The following is a 19,622-nucleotide window of genomic DNA, read 5'->3' on the forward strand; positions in this document are numbered from 1 at the left end:
TGAGTAAGGGTCGCTGCACTGTCTGTACAGGGAAATGCCCTGCGTCTGATCATGTGAAGGGCAAGTGGAGATATGTTCAGAAGACAAAGAAATGTCAGATAACTCTTCAAGATGTGAAAGAGAAGTATGACCAAAGTAAAGCAGACTGTGAAGAGAAAACAAGTCTTCTGGAAACACTTCAGAAGACAATGGACAAACTTAAAGAGGACAAAGATCGATGGTTGGAAGAGTCCTACGAGCATGTTCTCAGACTGGAACAGATCGCTCTGAATGTTGATTCTCTGTCCACTCTTGTCCACTTGGACTTCCTGATTAAAAAGATGAAGGAGAATAGAGAAGAAGAGAAGGTCAAGAAACTGGAGGAGATGAAGAGTCGAGTGAAGGGATCCACAACAGCGCTGCGGTACAAGTTCAGTAATCTGGCTGTAGCTGCTGGCGAAATGTTTCAGTAAGTGAAGAAGATCATTTTGAGAAGCTCTGATTGAAACATGGTGTTCTTGTTGATAGAAACTTTAAATCCTCACAAAGATTAAATCATAATATTAATGTTACACATAAAAATTAAATGTAATCACATTGTAAATTTAAAATTGGGGTAAGGGTTACTTAAGTTGTGATTCCTTCCCCAGAAATATTTGCCCACATCAGGAATGAAAGCTTGGGACAGGGATATATCCGAAATGGGACAAGAATTAGACTGGGATGCAGTTTGAGTAAATGTAACTGGTGCTTCTAAAAACCTAAATCATCAGTATATTCATTTGAAATGATGTCTGAGAGCATATCTCACACTGAGAATCAGACATTGAATGGGATTGGTACCTGACCTGTATTGTTCATTCTGCTCCCAGAGAACAGTTGACTCTTTTATACATGTTGTGTCCGGGCGTGTTACTCTCCAAAAACCAATCAGAGTAAAACTAATTATAACACGATGTGAAGAAACATACCAGGAACAAGACAGATCCTCACCAGGTACAGGCTCAGTGACCACAAACTAGCAAACAGGAAGACACAAGAAACCATGGCAACCAAAAGAAAACAGACCATGTGGTCAGGTGAGGTGGAGACAGAGATGCACGTTCTCCTACATTGTAAACAAATTCATGAAAGGAGGAACTTTTATTTGATCAACTTGAACTCTTTCATCACAGATTACAAAGAGCTGAACACACACACACACACACACACACACACACACAAACACACACACAAACACACAAAACCCATCCTCACACACTTGTGTTAATCTTATACACACGCTTTAAAGCAAAACTCAAAAAATCATTATTAGTACTCCTGTTAAAATATTGTTATCATTAATTATTATTGTTACTTTTGATTTGTTATAATTTTTCATGTTTATTATTATTGCATTATTTGTTCTTTGATGCTTTGGTAATATATTTACATATTCAAGCCAATAAAGAGCTTTGAATTAAGAGAGAGCAGAACTTTTAAGGCAGGTACACAGGGCTTCCAGGTAAAGTCTGTGGTTCTGGTCGGTACTGCTCGGAGCTTGTTGAAGGTTTTGTTGTCAGATTTAACATGTTGAACTGGTGTTGACCAGTTGGAGACATACAGTCAGTCAACAAGGCATGAAGAGGGCGTTTACAGAAGTCTCTTCTCATGTTACGCCTGTACCATGTTTCCATCAAGTCGTGGTCATTACGAATGTGTTCAGAACATAATGATGAAAGAGTGTAAACATCCCATTTGTGTTTCCTCAGCTTCAAGTTTTCTGCTTTGTGAGAAAAATATAATACTGCTGCCACCTGCTGGTAAGGAGTGGTATTGCTTGTTTGCAGTAGGCTGAGATCAGTTTAAACAGCGGACAGAACACAACACAGCAGTCGTTTGCGATGCAGCTCGTTGTCGTCAGTTTGAAGGTTAGCAGCTTTTAGAAAGTAAAATATCTTTTGACGGTGAATCAAGTTTTCTGTGTTTTGATTTTTGCAGAAGTTTCTAAATGTGTGTTTGAAATCAAATATTTAGCCGACACAAACGTTCTGATTCATGTTGATGTTATTTTCAGTGATATATGTTTTATATGTAATCTAATCTACATTCATTGAATCTGTAATAATGTGTTTTTAGGAATCAGTTTGCTCAGCATGTCTTCATCTCATCTGCAACTTTCTGTTTTTATTCTTCAATAAAAGATGTTTTTATCAATCAGACGGCTTCATTCTATTCTGACCACAAAGTCAAAGATTCCAACATTATTATTTGATTACCTTCAAAATCCTGCTCCTCACACATACAGCCCTTGACCCCCTCCTACCTCACTGATATCCTTCACCATCACACTCCTTCTCTGAGCCTCAGACGCTTAGAGGAAGGAGCCGAGCCCTATCTATAGACGGCAACATCTTTTAGCCGCATTACAGAACTGAGCACTGAACCTGCTGGGTCAGAGTCTCCTACACAACTCCCTCCCTCCCTCAGGAACTCTCCACGCACATTCAACACTGACCGGTCCAACTATATAATAATCATTTAAGATTCAGCTGTTCAATGAGTGCTTAATGTGTGGTTATCATGTTTTTATCTGATCTGTGTGGGATGTTTGTTGGTTCAGGTGACTTTACTCTGAAAAACAGCTGTTGTGCTTCACTTCTGGTCACTTCCTGTCAGCACTTGTGTGTCCACTCAGACTTAAAGCTGATTGTTTGCACATACATACATACAGGAGAGAGAAGTCTGAACTGATAAGATCAATGAAAAAAACAAATAAAGAATCTCTTCATGCAGGGTACAAATATGTACATAAATGAAAACATGTGTGGAAATATGGTTACAGCTTGTTCAGTTCAGTGGTCTCAGAATGAAAAAAGCATTTTTTTTACAGCTTTGTTCTTCAGTGTGGGACTTAACACCTCCGTCCAGACAGGAGAAGCTGAACACCACTGTGCACAGGGCGGGAATCAGCATTAAAAATCCAATGAACGGGGTCTTTGAGTCTCAGAAAATCACTTTACCGTTCAGTCTGTAGCCTCCATAAGGGGAACTGAAAGGTGACCAGGTCTTCTTCTTATAATCGCTCAATGTTGAGATGGAGTCACATTCAGACTTATTGTTGTGAAAGGTTACCATGTGGTGTGAAAATGCAGGAACTTCTTTTATTAAAAGATCCCATTTGGATCTCTTTGTCCATGTTTTCTGGTTTTTGATCGGATGTCTTCACCTCTCAACAGAAGCACAACAACCAGGTATGACAACATCACCTGCAAACACCTGATCCGTCCAGGATCTCCTAATGTCTACCAGCTGACACCAAAGAAAGAGAAGATTGGGACCATAACAAGAATGACTCTTGGTGAAAGAGATCCAACTAAAGTACACAAAACCATCCTGCTTGTGGGAGAAATAGGAACAGGAAAATCTACTCTGATCAACGTTCTGGTCAACTACGCCATGGGAGTGACGTGGAACGACGATGTCTGGTTTGAGATCGTAGAGAAGGAGGAGAAAGGTCAGACTGAAAGTCAGACATCAGATGTGATTGTGTACGATCTCTTTGGTTTTGAAGATAAAACTCTGTCCTGCTCTCTGACCATCATTGATACTCCTGGATACGGAAACACCAGAGGGATTGAATATGATGACGACATCACAAATAGTTTATCTGACTTGTTCCGCTCAGAAGACAGAGTTTCTGAGATAAATGTCGTGGGTCTGGTGCTGAAAGCGAGCGAGAATCGCCTGAGTGATCGTTTCAGGTACATCCTTGATTCAGTGACGTCTCTGTTTGGAAAAAACATGGAGAACAACATTGTCTGTCTCTTCACACACTCAAATGGAATAACACCTGAACATCTGCTTAAAGCCCTTGATGAAGCAAACATCAAGTGTGCCAAAGATGAAGAGAAGCAGCCTGTTCACTTCCTGTTTAATAACCTTCAAAATGAAGAAAGAACAGAAGAGAGCAAACAAATCCTTAAACATGCATATGATGGATCAATGAAAGGAATGTCCCAGTTTGGAGAGTTTCTGTTAAAAACGCCTCCACAGCAGCTGAGGACAACTGTGGCCGTTCTGAATAAACGCATCAAACTGAAAGCCTCGATCCAAAACCTGCAAGAGCAAGTTCAGCTGATTGAATTAAAACAGAGAGAAATCCAACAGACTCAGGAAGCCCTGAAGACACATGAACAAGAGATGAAGAGCAACAAGAACTTCACTGTAGAAGTTTATGAGGTCTACAAAGACAAAGAACCAATCAGTGGTGGAATGTGGTGGTTGGTTTTTTATGAAGCAGCTGTGTGCTGTACAGTCTGTGAGGAGAACTGTCACTACCCTGGATGCTCGATGGCCTGGTATCCCGAACACTGTCAGGTGATGAGTAATGGTCGCTGCACTGTCTGTACAGGGAAATGCCCTGCGTCTGATCATGTGAAGGAAAAGTGGATATATGATCAGAAGACAAGGAAACGTCAGAAAACTCATCAAGACGTGAAAGAGAAGTATGACCAAAGTAAAGCAGACTGTGAAGAGAAAACAAGCCTTCTGGAAACACTTCAGAAGACAATGGACAAACTTAAAGAGGACAAAGATCGATGGTTGGAAGAGTCCTACGAGCATGTTCTCAGACTGGAGCAGATCGCTCTGAATGTTGATTCTCTGTCCACTCTTGTCCACTTGGACTTCCTGATTGAAAAGATGAAGGAGAACGGAGACGAAGAGAAGGTCAAGAAACTGGAGGAGATGAAGAGTCGAGTGAAGGGATCCACAACAGTGCTGCGGTACAAGTTCGGTAATCTGGCTGAAGCTGCTGGCAGAGATGTTAAATGAACGTTTGAGTAGATGAAGAAAATCATTTTGAGAAGCTCTGATTGAAACATGGCGTTCTTGTTGATACAAACTTTAAATCCTCACAAAGATCAAATCATAATGTTAATGTTACACATAAAATTAAATGTAATCACATTGTAAATTTAAAATTGGGGTTAGAGTTAGTTAAGTTTTGATTCCTTTCCCAGAAATATTTGCCCACATCAGGAATGAAAGCTTGGGACAGAGATATATCCGAAATGGGACATGAATTAGACTGGGATGCAGTTTGGGTAAATGTTCCTGGTGCTTCTAAAAACCTAAATCATCAGTATATTCATTTGAAATGATGTCTGAGAGCATATCTCACACTGAGAATCAGACATTGAATGGGATTGGTACCTGATCTGTATTGATCATTCTGCTCCCAGAGAATAGTTGGTTCAACAGTTACTGTTACTTTTGATTTGTTATTATTATTCGTGGTTATTATTATTGCATTATTTGTTCTTTGATGCTTTGGTAATATATTTACATGTTCAAGCCAATAAAGAGCTTTGAATTAAGAGAGAGCAGAACTTTTAAGGCAGGTACACAGGGCTTCCAGGTAAAGTCTGTGGTTCTGGTCGGTACTGCTCGGAGCTTGTTGAAGGTTTTGTTGTCAGGTTTAACATGTTGAACTGGTGGTGACCAGTTGGAGACACACAGTCAGTCAACAAGGTATGAAGAGGGCGTTTACAGAAGTCTCTTCTCATGTTACGCCTGTACCATGTTTCCATCAAGTCGTGGTCATTACGAATTCAGAACATAATGATGAAAGAGTGTAAACGTCCCATTTGTGTTTCCTCAGCTTCAAGTTTTCTGCTTTATGTGAAAAATATCAGACTGCTGCCACCTGCTGGTAAGGAGTGGTATTGCTTGTTTGCAGTAGGCTGAGATCAGTTTGAAGAGCGTGATGACGGCAGCGGACAGAACACAACACAGCAGTCGTTTGCGATGCAGCTCGTTGTCGTCAGTTTGAAGGTTAGCAGCTTTTAGAAAGTAAAATATCTTTTGACGGTGAATCAAACTTTCACTTTTGAAATCAAGTTTTCTTTGTTTTGATTTTTGGAGAAGTTTCTAAATGTGTGTTTGAAATCAAATATTTAGCCGACACAAATGTTCTGATTCATGTTGATGATTTTCAGTGATCTATGTTTTATATGTGATCTAATCTACATTTATTGAATCTGTAATAATGTGTTTTTAGGAATCAGTTTGCTCAGCATGTCTTCATCTCATCTGCAACTTCCTGTTTTTATTCTTCAATAAAAGATGTTTTTATCAATCAGACGGCTTCATTCTATTCTGACCACAAAGTCAAAGATTCAAAGAGCAAACTAACACAACCATTTTAACTGTTTTTGAAAAAATATATGATAACAGATAGACTGTATAAAGCTCTGCTGATAAGGATTCAATGGTTCAACAGCTTCATTTAAAGAAATTATCATAACTCATTAACAGTCAAACCTGAGCTTCAGATTTTACAGTCAATGATGTCATCATCATTAAGACATTAATGTGATCTTAGCCCAATGTGTGACGGTCAGACCACCACAACAACCACAATCTACACATCTGTCAGACCACCACATCAGATACAATCTATGAGGATGGAGAGTAGTCAGAGGAGAGGAGGAGGTCATGTGTGAGTTTAAGGAGGGCTGTTTCAGTGCAATGCTGGATACACAATCCAGATTGAAATTGGTCGTTGAGGGTGTTGTTAGTGAAATGGGAAATGAACTTGATTTGAAAAAAAAGTCTCTGACTGTTGTCTCAGCCTACGACTGAACAGCAGTGCGGAGTACCTGGCCTTCTTGTAGTCCCTGGGAGGGGTGCTGGACGGTGCTCCGACTGGGGACTCCATTGTTCTACTGGGGGACTTCAATGCTCATGTGGACAACGATTGTGAGACCTGGAGGGGGGTGATTGGGATGAACGGCCTCTCTGATCTGAACCAGAGCAGTGTTCTGTTATTGGACTTCTGTGCCAGTCCCAGTTTGTCCATAACAAACACCATGTTCGAGCACAGGGATGTCCATGGGGCGGCAGTAGCTGTTCCGGTTCCCAACCCAAGTCTGTAGGGACTTGGGTTGGGAACCGGAGGGTCGCCGGTTCAAGTCCCGGCACGGACCAAGTCCGGAAACTGGTCTGGTAGCTGGAGAGGTGCCAGTCCATTTCCTGAGCACTGCCGAGGTGCCCCTGAGCAAGGCACCGAACCCCAAAACTGCTCTGGAGCGCTCACTGTGGGCAGCCCCCTCACTCTGAGACCTCTCCATTAATGCATGTCACTAGAACCCTGTTTGTGCATGAGTGTGTATCTCGGCCTATGTGTGTGTTAGACAGAGTGTAAACCGAATTTCCCCTCGTGGGATTAATAAAGTGTAAATTATTATTATTATTATAAGTGCACGTGGCACCAGGACTGACACATCCGTGTAGTAACTTTTTTTGTTTGTTTATTTTTCTATTTTTCATTCTTTGCCTGTTCCTGTTATATTTTGTACTTACCCTTGTCTCTGTCTTCCAGTTCCTGCTCCTCATGTTCCTGCCTTGTGTGTCAACTCCGCCCTAATTACCCTCACCTGTGTCTCGTCATTCCCTGATTGTCTGTCCATATATCCCTGGTGTTTCATTCCTCATGTTGCCAGTTCGTAGTGTGTTTTCGTGACCCTCGTTCCAGCAATTATTATTCCTGATTAGATTCTCTGGTATTTTTGACTCTCTGCCTGCCTCTTGTTTTTGATTCTCTGCCTGCCCCCTTTCGGATTTGTTTGCTTGAGTGGACTGACTTCTGTGTACCGACCTGGACCGTATTAAATTACCCCTTTTTGGTAACTGTCTTTTGAGTCTGCATTTTTGAGTCCCTGTGGTTCCTGGCTTTGACAAGGACACTCTAGGCCGGAGGTCAATGATAGACTTTGTGGTCGTGTCATCTGACCTCTGTGTGTCTCGGACACTCGGGTGAAGAGAGGGGCTGAGCTGTCAACTGATCATCACCTGGTGGTGAGTTGGATGCGCTGGCAGGGGAGGAAGCCGGTCAGACTCAGCAGGCCCAAACGTGCAGTGAGGGTCTGCTGGGAACGTCTGGCTGAACCCTAAAAGGTACTGTCTCCTGGGGTCAGACCTCTGTTTCGCTCCAAGTTCTGGTGGATTCTGGATGACAATTTCATTGACTCTTGTTTTGTTTCCCCGGCACCACTTACCATCTGAGCCTCTTCCCAGACCAAAGGACGTGTTTGCTCTCAACGGTAGACTCCTCGCCCGTATCACTCACCACACTGGGCCTATTACCTTGGTTATGTCAGGTAACCATCATGAGACCATTTCGTTACATATAATTTCGTCACCCACATCACCACTCGTGTTAGGCTTCCCCTGGCTTCAGCTCCACTGCCCACCCATAGACTGGTCTACGCTAACCATTACTAATTGGAGTCTGCTCTGTCATTCCCACTGCTTACACTCTGCGATACACACCACTGTCACTACCACACCTAGCCCTCCAAAACTGGCTGATCTGCTGATTCCATCTGAATATCATGACCAGGAAGTTTTTAGTAAGGACCGTGCTTTATCACAGCTGCCTCACAGACTATACGATTGTGGTATAGACCTTCTCTCCGGTGCGTCTCTACCCTCCAGCAGACTTTACAACCTCTCCAGGCCTGAAAGGGAGGCCATGGAGAAGTATATTTCTGACTCTTTAGCTACTGGACTCATCCGCCCTTCTTCCTCTCCAGTAGGGGCGGGATTGTTCTTTGTAGAAAAGAAAGACAAGACTTTGCGGCCCTGTATTGATTATAGGGGACTAAATGACATCACCGTAAAGAATAAGTACCCTCTTCCTCTCATGGACTCTGCCTTCGGCCCCCTCCACAAAGCCACCATCTTCACCAAGTTGGACCTCCGAAACGCCTACCACTTGGTGATAATTAAGAAGGGAGACGAGTGGAAGACTGCATTTAATACACCTTTGGGGCATTTCGAGAACCTTGTAATGCCTTTTGGGTTGACTAATGCCCCTGCCGTCTTCCAGGCACTCATTAATGATGTTCTCCGCGACATGCTCAACAGGTTTGTATTTGTGTACTTAGATCTTTAGATCTGTACTTAGAACTTCAAAGATTCCTAGGGTTTGCCAATTTCTATTAAAGGTTTATCCGCGATTATAGTAGAGTTGCTACACCACTGACCAAGCTAACGTTGGTGAAGGTTCCCTTCATTTGGTCTTCTGCAGCAGAAGGGGCTTTTGTTAAATTAAAGAGTTTGTTTTCTTCAGCTCCTGTTTTGTCTCACCCTGACCCCTCTGGTCAGTTTGTTGTTGACGTTGATGCCTCGGACTCTGGTGTTTTGGGCTGTTCTCTCCCAACGCTCTGCCACTGATCAGCAAAATTGCATCCCTGTGCTTTCTTCTCCCGACGTCTCACTCCTGCTGAGAAGAATTATGATGCTGGGAACCGTGAGCTGCTGGCTGTTGTGTTGGCTTTCGTGTTGGCGGCACTGGTTGGAGGGTTCAACTCATCCCTTTGTGGTATGGGCAGACCACAAGAAAACTCTCTTACCTTCATTCTGCCCGCAGGCTCAATCCACGCCAGGCTCGCTGGGTTCTGTTCCTGGGACGCTTCAACTTTACCCTCACTTACCGCCCAGGCTCTAGGAACGTTAAGCCTGACGATCTGTCGCGGCAGTTTTCTCCACCTGTTGAGGATGTCTCGGAGGAAACCATCCTGCAGTCCTCTTGTGGGGTGGGGGCAGCTCGTTGGGAGGTTGAAAGGTTGGTCCAGGAGGCCCAAGGGAATCACCGGACTCCTGTGGATTGTCCGCCTGGTCAGCTGTTCGTTCCTCCGGCTGCTAGGTCGGAGGTTCTTCAGTGGGGACATGGGTCCAAGATCGCCTGCCATCCGGGTTTTCATCGGACCCTGAGTCTCCTACGACGATGCTTCTGGTGGCCGTCCATGTCAGCGGACACTAAGGAATATGTTTCAGCCTGCTCAGTTTGCGCCTGCAGTAAGGCGTCACACCGTGCTCTAGCTGGTCTACTTCGTCCCCTCCCTACTCCTCACAGACCTTGGTCCCACATTGCCGTAGATTTCGTCACAGGCCTACCTCCGTCTGAAGGTAATACCACCATTCTGACTATTGTTGACAGATTCTCTAAGATCTCGCACTTTGTTCCCCTGCCTAAGTTGCCTTCTGCCCTGGAGACGGCCTCTCTGCTCACCCTGCACGTTTTTAAACTCCATGGCATTCCTCAGGACATTGTTTCGGACAGAGGTCCACAATTCTTAGCGCAGGTTTGGAAGGCATTATGTCAGGCGTTGGGGGCGTCGGTCAGCCTGTCCTCCGGGTACTACCTCCAGACCAACGGCCAGACGGAGCGGACCAACCAGAACTTAGAATCGGCACTTTGTTGTGTCACTGCTCGGTTTCCTGCTTCCTGGTCCACCCATCTCCCCTGGATCGAATACGCCCACAATTCCCTGGTGTCATCAGCCACAGGTATGTCCCCTTTTATGGCAGCTAACGGTTTCCAGCCTCCACTTTTTCCAGCTCAGGAGGCAGAAGTGGCAGTTCCTTCTTTTCAGTGGCATCTACGACGGGCATGACGGATCAGGCGCGAAGCCAGAGCTGCGCTCACCCGTACTGCTTTGGGGAACCAGTGACTGGCAGATCGTCACCGCACTCCTGCAATTACCAGCCAGGTCAAAAGGTATGGCTATCCGCTCGGGATCTCCCCCTCCAAGTGGAGTCCCGGAAACTGGCACCCAGGTACATTGGCCCGAATGAGATTAAGCGGGTTATTAATCCTTGCGTGGTCCGCCTAAGACTTCCCCCCTCGTTGAAGGTTCATCCTTCTTTCCATGTTTCACTCCTTAAACATGTAAACTCCAGCACTCTCTGTCCTCCGGCCGAACCCCCTCAACCCCCCGGATCATTGACAATCCCCCCTGCTTTTTCAGTCCGGCAACTTTTGGATGTGCGGAGGCGAGGCCGGGGCTTCCAGTATTTGGTGGATTGGGAGGGTTATGGGCCAGAGGAGCGTTCATGGATTTCTCGCTCCCTGATTTTGGACCCGTCGCTTATTAATGACTTTATACTCGTTATCCTGACAAGCCTGGTAGGCTGCCAGGTAGGCCGCCAGTACCAGCCTGCCCTCACTGCCTGCTCTTTTTGTTTTTCCCCGTTGAAATTAAATATATTTTTGTGAAAACTATTTGGGTTTTTTGTCTGTCTCTGCATTTTGGGGTCCGCCAAACGTAAACCTAACAATATTCTTATAACTATATATCTATACTCTCGTCAAAACTGCACAACATCTATTATACTTGTACTTATAACTTATTACTGATAACGGTCAATACTGTTTACATAACCTTCTGATCACAAATGCCACTTTAAATTCATCACTGGTCACTTTAACATGCCATTTACTGCACAGTATACTATCTCTTTTATTGTCCTGCTGAGTCCACCACACTATAGTCCTCTGTATATATCCCCACCTTTCTACCTGGATTGTATTCATGTTTATGTTATTATTTGATTCGATTTTTGACTCTTTGTTTTGATTCTGCACTGCTGCTGCTGTAACGCCTGAAATTCCCCATTGGGCATCAATAAAGTTATATCCTATCCTAATATCCCCGATTTGAGATCAGAGCGGTCCCGACGAGAGCAGTCTTAACACACCGCACACAGCAGGATGATCTTCTAAGATTATCTTATGATGATCAGGGCGTCCTTAAGATTATCGGAAGGGGAGAATCGGGGCCAAAATCGGCGTAATTATCCTGCCGTGTGAACCAGGCTTTACCCAGATAAATGTTCAAAAACACTGTTGAGGTGGATTTGTCCCCTTTAATATCTGATGATACAGTGAGGTCATGTGCTATGAACTAATTCAGTAGATATCTCACTGCCATGTTGCCTGTATCTATATTCTTGATTATTAATAAGAATTAATATCCATACAAGGAAACAGTCTGGGTCATTCTGCGCTCTGATTGGATGAAACTTCATGACATTCTAGAACAGACGTGCAGGTGAGAATGCTCGGTTGCTAGACAGCGTCTCCTGGTGCATCCTTTAAATCAAAACAACATTTGAACTCACTCATCATCCAAACAGCCAAGAGAAAGGTCACACAACTTTTATCTCGACGATTTGTCCCAAAAAGTTTCCGATTCGACTGAAAATTTCTTCATCCCGAGAAGAACGAAAGACTCCCAGAGGACAGAAAATAAACGAGCCACCGTCATGGAAAATGTGAGATTATAAACATTTCAGAACTTTTATTTGTTTTACTTTTAAATGTCTGTGGACACTCAGTCATTAATGCGAGAATATTTACTACACGTGTACACGCTAAAGATGCACCAACACGCGTGTTTTAGGCCTTCTGGGCAGGTTAGTAAATAATCTAACTCCACACGCTGTCAGTGATGCTAAGCTACGTCCTCCATATGTAATATTGTGTTTTAAAGTAAACACATCAACAAAATGAATCATTTAAGAATACGTAAATATATTATTTTAATTCTTATCTCAGCAGATTTGCAGGGACTTTACGTCGACTAAAATTAAATCACAAAGGTGGATTTTATTTGCATAAAGTTGATCATTTCCTTTATAAAGGCCCCTGATTATAAGTAATGTATACAAAGACTAGTTTTGTTTTATCTACATGATATAATCAAGTTGGTTATACTTGCAAATGTCATTGACAAAATTGTGTAGTTTATACAAAGTTTAGTTTTCTACTTGACAAAATTACGTACACTTGGACTTTCTGATTCATGTAAAAAAAATAAGTAGTTTAAACAAAGAGCGATCTTGCTTGATCAACATAAATAAATTATGCAAAAAGTAAAACATTTTTAAGTAGATCTAGCAGAATATTTTTATCAGTGTAAGTGGAGCTTCATTAGCTGAATTCAGGGCTCATATTGAAGTGGTTATTTTTATTCTGTGTACAAGTACAGGTTGTAAAATGTGACTGAGTGTGATCAGACACACACATTACTCCCAGAGTTTATAGATATGAGAAGTTCCTCTGGCCCGAGGTTTCTTTATTGAGAGCTTCTATATAATGACAGTGTTTGGCCTTTATATCAATGCTACGTACAAACACGTTGGACATATTCACAGTATCAACTCGAGTGTGCAGAATAACAAACAGAGGAGTTTAGAGCACGAGAAAAAACACCATTACACTGTGATTTCAGTTCCCACTCACAAATATGACATCCAGGACTTTTTGTATTGAAGGTGAACAAACTGAATTTTTCTGCTCTTTTATGTAAAGCTAAAAGACAGAGATCCAAACTCTCTGTATCGTGTCATTTTAACATTTACATCATAGAGGTTTCATGTACGGTGTCTGTGTTGTTGTTGCAGTGTCCTGTCCACCTGAGAGACCATAACTACTGGAGGCGAAGAATCTCTGCACGCCGTGCGGAGAAGCCTGAAGCCAGCAGCACGAGGCCGCAGCCCTCTGCTGAAAACCTCGGTCAGAAGAGGAAGAGGAGCTCTGAGCCCCGTCCTCCTGCTCAACCTCCAGTGGAGACGGACTTCCTCTCCAGGCCTCTTTCTGCCACCATCCCACCTGCTGACCTGCCGGTGGCATCAAAGTTTCCCCGAAGCCTCCCGGCCTCCACCGAGGACCAGCCGAGCCCTCCTGACACGGGTCCTCTGACTGTTCACAACCGCTCAGTGGACGAGTTCCAGATCATCTACCATGAAGTGGCAGATGATCTCCTTCGGTATGTTTCCATAAAATAATGAATCACTCATTGCTAAAAATCAGAATTTTTGATTTATATTTAATTGTTAATATTAACTATATTTGTGTTCCCTCCTGTCCTCACAGATACAAGAGTGGCCGGGTTCGTCCCTACAGTTTAGACCTGGGACGTCGGCTCAAACAGAAGCTGTGGGAATCACTGGACCGTCCCTCTTTCACAGAGTCAGAGGACGAAGACGGACAGGTGAGTGTCGACGTGTCATACGGACGCGGCGTCTATCCTCCACTGTTTGATATCGACACGATTGGAGAGCCGAGTCCTGAACACTCGCCCCGTAAAAGAGCCAAGAAGTCAAACTAAAACGAAAGAAGATGCTGCATACAAAGACCAAAATGCAGCTGTAAATATTAGAATAGATTAATAGACTTTTAGTGACTTAGATTAAAGCTCTTAAATCAAGACTCCACCTTAAGCACCTCCTGGGATATATACATTTGACAGCAAGCAGCAGGAGGATCTTCCATCACTCTTAAAATCTAAACACTGCCATCAGTCCTCTGCTGCTAAGACCTCCACCTGCACACAGCCAAATACAAATTCTCTACCTACAACCATTAGCTTTAGCTTAGCTCCACCTCCAAGCTCAAAGCTCAAAGCTACAATATTCACCTTATTGGTCAACTTGATATCTCTGCAAGAATCCTGCAGCTTCCTCCACCTGCAGGCTCTTACAGATAAGTGGATATCAAACCTCCAGCTAAGGAATCTGCATTAAAATATCACTACAAACTCCACCTGTAGATCCAATCAAATGACTCTAAAAGCCAACTTCTACACCAACTATGTCCTCTGACTCTTGTCTGCAACCTGCAAAGTCATCTTAGCTCGTTGCATCTGACAGAATCGTCTATATTAATCCTCCATCTTGAAGCCTTTGTGAGCAGCCTGCAGTTTCCTCCACCTGCAGATACTGCTCGCTAAGAGCTACCATGACAACATCTAGAAACCGGTCTGCCTCCACCTGAGGATCTGAGGCCTCAAACTACAACACCAGTCTCTGATTCCTCAACCAAGCTTTACCTTCAACCTCTGTCAGAAACATGCAGCTTCCTCCACCTGCATCCTGGCAGACAGACTCATATCAAACCTCCACTGAGGGCCTTTGCAAGCAAATATGACCTCAACCTGCATATAATGTATGGAGCCAATGCAAGCGTGAATCGTGACCGTCCATCAGGAGGTCGTGTGGGGAATTTTTCCTGGCTCAAAAAAACAGGTTTTTTCGCCCCCACTTGTATCATGGCTATTTAGAGGAATCAACTGTTAGGATTTCAGTCAGCAAGGTTCTGCAAGAGAGGGAATCCAAAACATCAAGGAGAAAGCAACAGCCGCTGCCTCCATCCTCAGATTCTTCTTGCTTCTTTAAATAACCTGCTCTGTTTCCTCCACCGGTGTAGACAGGTACAAAAGAAAGCAGAAACTTCCCTCTCTGCCTCTTCCTGGGTCAGAAGCCTCCACCTGCTGTCCAAATCCAGCTGAAGGTTCTGCACCCATCCTGCAGCATTGACCTCTACCTGTGAAAGCTCCAGCTTCTGCCTGCAGACTTCCTGAAATACAGGATGAAGCTTCAGCTCCTGTCTGCACTCTTCTTCTACTGAAAGTCAAGTAAGCTGCAGCCTCATCTCCTACTTTAATATTCAGGGAAGATTAGCATTAGCTTGATTATTACTGAAATGTGACTGCTGTTATTTTAGATATCACTTCCTGTTGTTGTCACTTTATGCCTCCTGCAGCAAAGTTTCTCACTCTTTAGTGTCATGTTGGATGATTTTTTACAGACCACATCCTCAACACGTCACGTTCAGAGAGGACAGGATCAGCTTTGTGGTTTCTGAGGCCGGCGTCACAAACAGCGTGTTCACCATGAGGAGCATCTTCAGCCAGAAACATCGAACTTTGTCAATACAATCAAAAACTAAAGTAAGTCACAAATCTTCATAAAAACAAGAAAGTAACCAACTTTCTTCAACATTTTAGAAACTCACGAGCTTGGCAGAACTTTAACATTTATATGATCACATTTATTTCCAGTGTGCTCGCCTTGATGAATCTTCATCACCTCCTCCTCTTCAACCATTCATTTACCATCACCGTCGCCTACACCTGCAGGAAGTGGAAGAAAGCTGCACCGTCAACCTCCACCTCAGAAATCTACTCGCTAAACCGGCCGCCATCAACCAGACCTCCAACTTCAGCTTTTAACGGTTAACCTGCAGAAACTTAAACACACATGAAGTCGATCAGACACAGTGTTCTGTTTTCATAAGGATTTTTCAGTTTCAACACACTCGTTTGTGTGTGTGTGTGTGTGTGTGTGTGTACCTTCTAACTCCGGAGCCCAAGCACTGACAGCCTGCTCTGGGCCCGTTGTTACTGCCTCACGCCAAAGATTAAAATGTCAGAAAAATAACTAAAAATGAAAGAATCCAGGTTTTTATTTTTTACTATTCATGTTGAATTTTAAGTGTGGAAACACGTTTTAGTGAAAATGTGTAATGAAGGATCTTTTAGCATCACATTTATAAGTGTTCTCAGTTACAGACTTGTTCTGTTTGTGTTGATTTAAAGGAGTAATATGTAACTCTGTCACCTAGTCTGGCATCTGGCTCTCAGATAAATTTCAGCTGGCATTTCTTTACACAAAAAGTAGTAAATAATTCCGCTGATATTCAAGTAAAACGTTACAGAAATCATAGTGTTAAAATAATCTTGAAAAAAAACAAACCACCATACATTATTATCGTTTTTTACCACACTTGTTCAGAGTTGTGTTGGTCTGTAGCCAATCGCAGCTGTCCTTCGACTTCACGTACGGGAGGGTCAGACGCCTCTATTTTTATTGGATTATAGCGGTAAATAGCTAGACTAGCCTACACTTCCTGCCGTTTTAATCAGTAAATCAGCTCGCTACTTGATGCAGAGCAAACCCGAAGAAGATGGGGAAAAGAAAAAGAGATGAGGAGTACCACATATTTCAGCATGAATGGACAGAGGAATTCACATTTGTGCAGAGAGCAGGGACCGCGGTGTGTCTAATATGCAATGATAACATTTCATTGATGAAACGGTCAAAACATAGGATGGCTCTCAAAGAAATTAATTTTAAAATATGTGACTTTTTTGGCTCTCTCATCAAAAAAGGTTCCCGACCTCAGGATTTCATTATGTGGAGATGCGTCTTTAAAAACTTTCCTCAGCATAAACTTTCTTGCTGTAGTTCATCTGTCAGGCAGCAGATCTTCTCCTGAGAGTGACACAGATTGAGCTTCTTCCCCTTTAGGACACAAAGTTTCTCACAAAACCTCATCTGAACAGAAACGACCAACCTGACAGACAGCCTGCAGCCAATAAACAAACAATCCACAGGAGCCTATATTGCACAAACCTGCTCAAATTGGGACCTGATTCCCCCGGGGACACAGCCGGCGAGGCAATAAGGGAGGAAGCTTTGGAGTAAAATTACAAGCAGGAGATGTAATTTGATGGAGGGAGACGAAACGGTGTCATGAGTGACCTCTGCTGGGAGAAAACCTCCATGGTTTCCATTCAAGCATGATAATATATTAAGGTCATTTCACAGTCTGTTTTTATTGTATCCATTTTTATTTTACCACAAACTGATAAAAACTCTAATGTGCAGAAACCATGCACATTGTGTACGGTTTTTTTCATACGAAATTTTCATCTGTCTCTGAAATCCTGAAGTTCAGTTTTTTTTTGTCCATTGGACCAAAATATTACGAAGGGGGATTTTCTCAGCCACATCAGATATCAAGGAGATTCCCATAAGATTTAATGGATTTACAGTTTATTTGCCTGTGGAGGTACATGTGAGTGGAAACATGGTAAGTCCATTTTGTCTTTTTTTTTTACTCTTTCGGCTCTTCGCAATCAATAGAAAAATAAATGCGTCAGACTCGGCATGGTTTCTGTGTTTAGGATTTATTTTGATTACCAATCCAAAATATTCACCTGAAAAAAAAAAATCTATATTTCTTTGACTGCATTTTTTAGATATCTGTCTGTCGTCCATCAAACGTTACTTCAGTTTCTTGTGACAGCTTGAGAAGAAATCAGATGTCAGGAGAATCAGGAGAAGGACTACTGTCTGTTCTTTCTGAGGTACCTTTCCGGCTCACCGGTCTCTCCAGAGGTCACTGCAGTAGTTCAAACTGACTTTTTAAAGTGCAGCCTTTTTATAAAACCTCGTGCCTGGGAGACTGTACCTGCAGGCCAACACTTCAACCCACACGCCACATTTACACTCTTTGTGGCTTGTAGTCTCTCAACACACCATTAAATCTCTCGCCGAGCACCAGACCTTCAGACATGAACACGTTCATTTCCCTTCAGTGCAGCAGTTTATTCATCCATTCAGGATCATTTCTATTACAGACTCCAAGGATGAAGCTAACAGAGTGTAACCGACATGTAGACACAGAGGCCGCTCTTAAAACACACACACACACACACACACACACACAGTATATTTACCATGCAGGTATACTGTGTGAAGCAACACTGACGGCAAACTGCTCGTCAGTTCAGATTTCTGGGCCGTTTGAATCTTGATGTGACCGATAATATCGCCGTTTCTCACGCTGTAAGAGCTGATGGTTAAATTGAAAACTTAAAATGTCCATGTTTCACTTAAAGGCAGGGTTGGTGAATTTAAATAACTGAAATGTAAAAAGTCGCATTCCCTCAGCGCTCCGTCTACACCCTCCCCCTCCCCTCTGTGTTCCCTCTAAAGCCACGCCCCCTCACTTACATGGCCTAGTGCCGTTGCTCCAGAAGGTGACCTCAGCTCATCTCTTCATCGTGTAGAAACTACGTCATCTCATGTCTCATTCAGCGGTCAGTAAACTCAGTATAAACTCCGTCATCGGTGACGAGCTTTGAGTGTGAGCTAGAGCATGCATGCGATAGAGAACGAGCAGGGAGACAGGGAGGCCTGTGATTGGTTGGTTCATCAGAGAGCAGGGAGACAGGGAGGCTGTGATTGGCTCATCAGATGGGCACCTCGTGGCAGACATTGGTAGAAGTTTTTACAGACTTACAAACTGATACAGCAAGCAATCCCCGCTCCACAGAGAGAGAGATAGAAAAAAGATGCACAGGCTCAAGAGGCAGTCAAGCAGCTCTGTTAAGACAATGAGAACAGCAACTGATTTTTACAGTAACAATGCAGACACTAATACATTACACTTGGTGATTATGCATTTGTCATGATGTAAAAATCATGTATTATTCTCACACTCAAGTCTGAGATACATCGACACAAATAGTCAGGTTCACGATATCTTTCTGCAGGATTTGCTAAAATAAACTTTTTTGGAAAGGTAATCGTGTAAGGAGTCAGAAAAACAATGTGTGCATTTTCCTCGTTGTCTAAGTGGCAGCCATGTTGCATTTCTAAAAACGGCCATTGTAAAACTTTACTTTGTTCTTTAGCCCCGTTTCCACACAGCAGTCCGGTACGGATCAATACAGTTTGGCCCCGTGCCCTATTTGGTAGGTGGCATGTAAGCTGGATGAAGATAGCCGCTATGTAAATAGCATCATATGATAGCAGCTAACAGCTAACGGCTAACGGCTAAATAATAAGTTCAACAAAGGAGAAAAACGCTACTCAAACAAAACCAACGCTGGAAGACATCCAGCAGTTCATCTCCTCTGTCACTGACATGTGACTCTTCATTACAAGAACTCAATCAAGCTTTGAGAAGGCTGTGTGCCGCGAGATGAAATTCAGACGTAAACAATCAGCTGTGTTACAGTCAGTGGTTTAAACACGGTGGGGTTTTGTTTACTGACGTAACACGGGAAGTGACGATTCTTTCAACCAATCAACGGACTGCAGTGTTTAGGTCCACCTTTTTGGGTCAGCTCGTCATTCTTGGCACCCCAATGGAAGGGTCCCAAAAAGTGGGACGGTACGAATCGTTTATTTGGGAATCTTTCCCAGGATTAGTCTATGGAAACGCCGCATAATGCACG

The 19,622-nt window shown here is 43.2% G+C and overlaps 1 protein-coding gene across 2 annotated transcripts; it reads left to right on the forward strand.

Annotated features, from left to right (window-relative positions):
- The first annotated feature begins 11,926 nt into the window (after positions 1–11,926).
- LOC306835272 (uncharacterized protein) lies at positions 11,927–16,053 on the forward strand. 2 transcript variants are annotated; one of them, XM_079361725.1, is made up of 6 exons: positions 11,927–12,084; positions 13,216–13,580; positions 13,688–13,805; positions 15,020–15,227; positions 15,401–15,542; positions 15,654–16,053. In XM_079361725.1, the coding sequence occupies exons 1-4, from the start codon at positions 12,076–12,078 to the stop codon at positions 15,140–15,142; spliced, it is 615 nt and encodes a 204-aa protein (XP_079217851.1). In that variant the 5' UTR covers positions 11,927–12,075; the 3' UTR covers positions 15,143–15,227; positions 15,401–15,542; positions 15,654–16,053. The 2 variants fall into 2 exon arrangements, with proteins under 2 accessions (XP_079217851.1, XP_079217852.1); XM_079361726.1 differs by having other exon boundaries at positions 15,732–16,053.
- Positions 16,054–19,622: the final 3,569 nt, after the last annotated feature.

The sequence above is a fragment of the Symphodus melops genome (genome assembly GCF_947650265.1).
Source record: "Symphodus melops genome assembly, chromosome: 14".
Lineage (NCBI taxonomy): Eukaryota > Metazoa > Chordata > Actinopteri > Labriformes > Labridae > Symphodus > Symphodus melops.

Excerpts from the sequence above, each read along its gene's own strand:
- LOC306835272 (XM_079361725.1), top strand. Across the intron at positions 13,581-13,687 it reads GTGGCAGATGATCTCCTTCG|ATACAAGAGTGGCCGGGTTC; the intron begins GTATGTTTCCAT and ends CTGTCCTCACAG. Across the intron at positions 13,806-15,019 it reads CAGAGGACGAAGACGGACAG|ACAGGTACAAAAGAAAGCAG; the intron begins GTGAGTGTCGAC and ends CCACCGGTGTAG.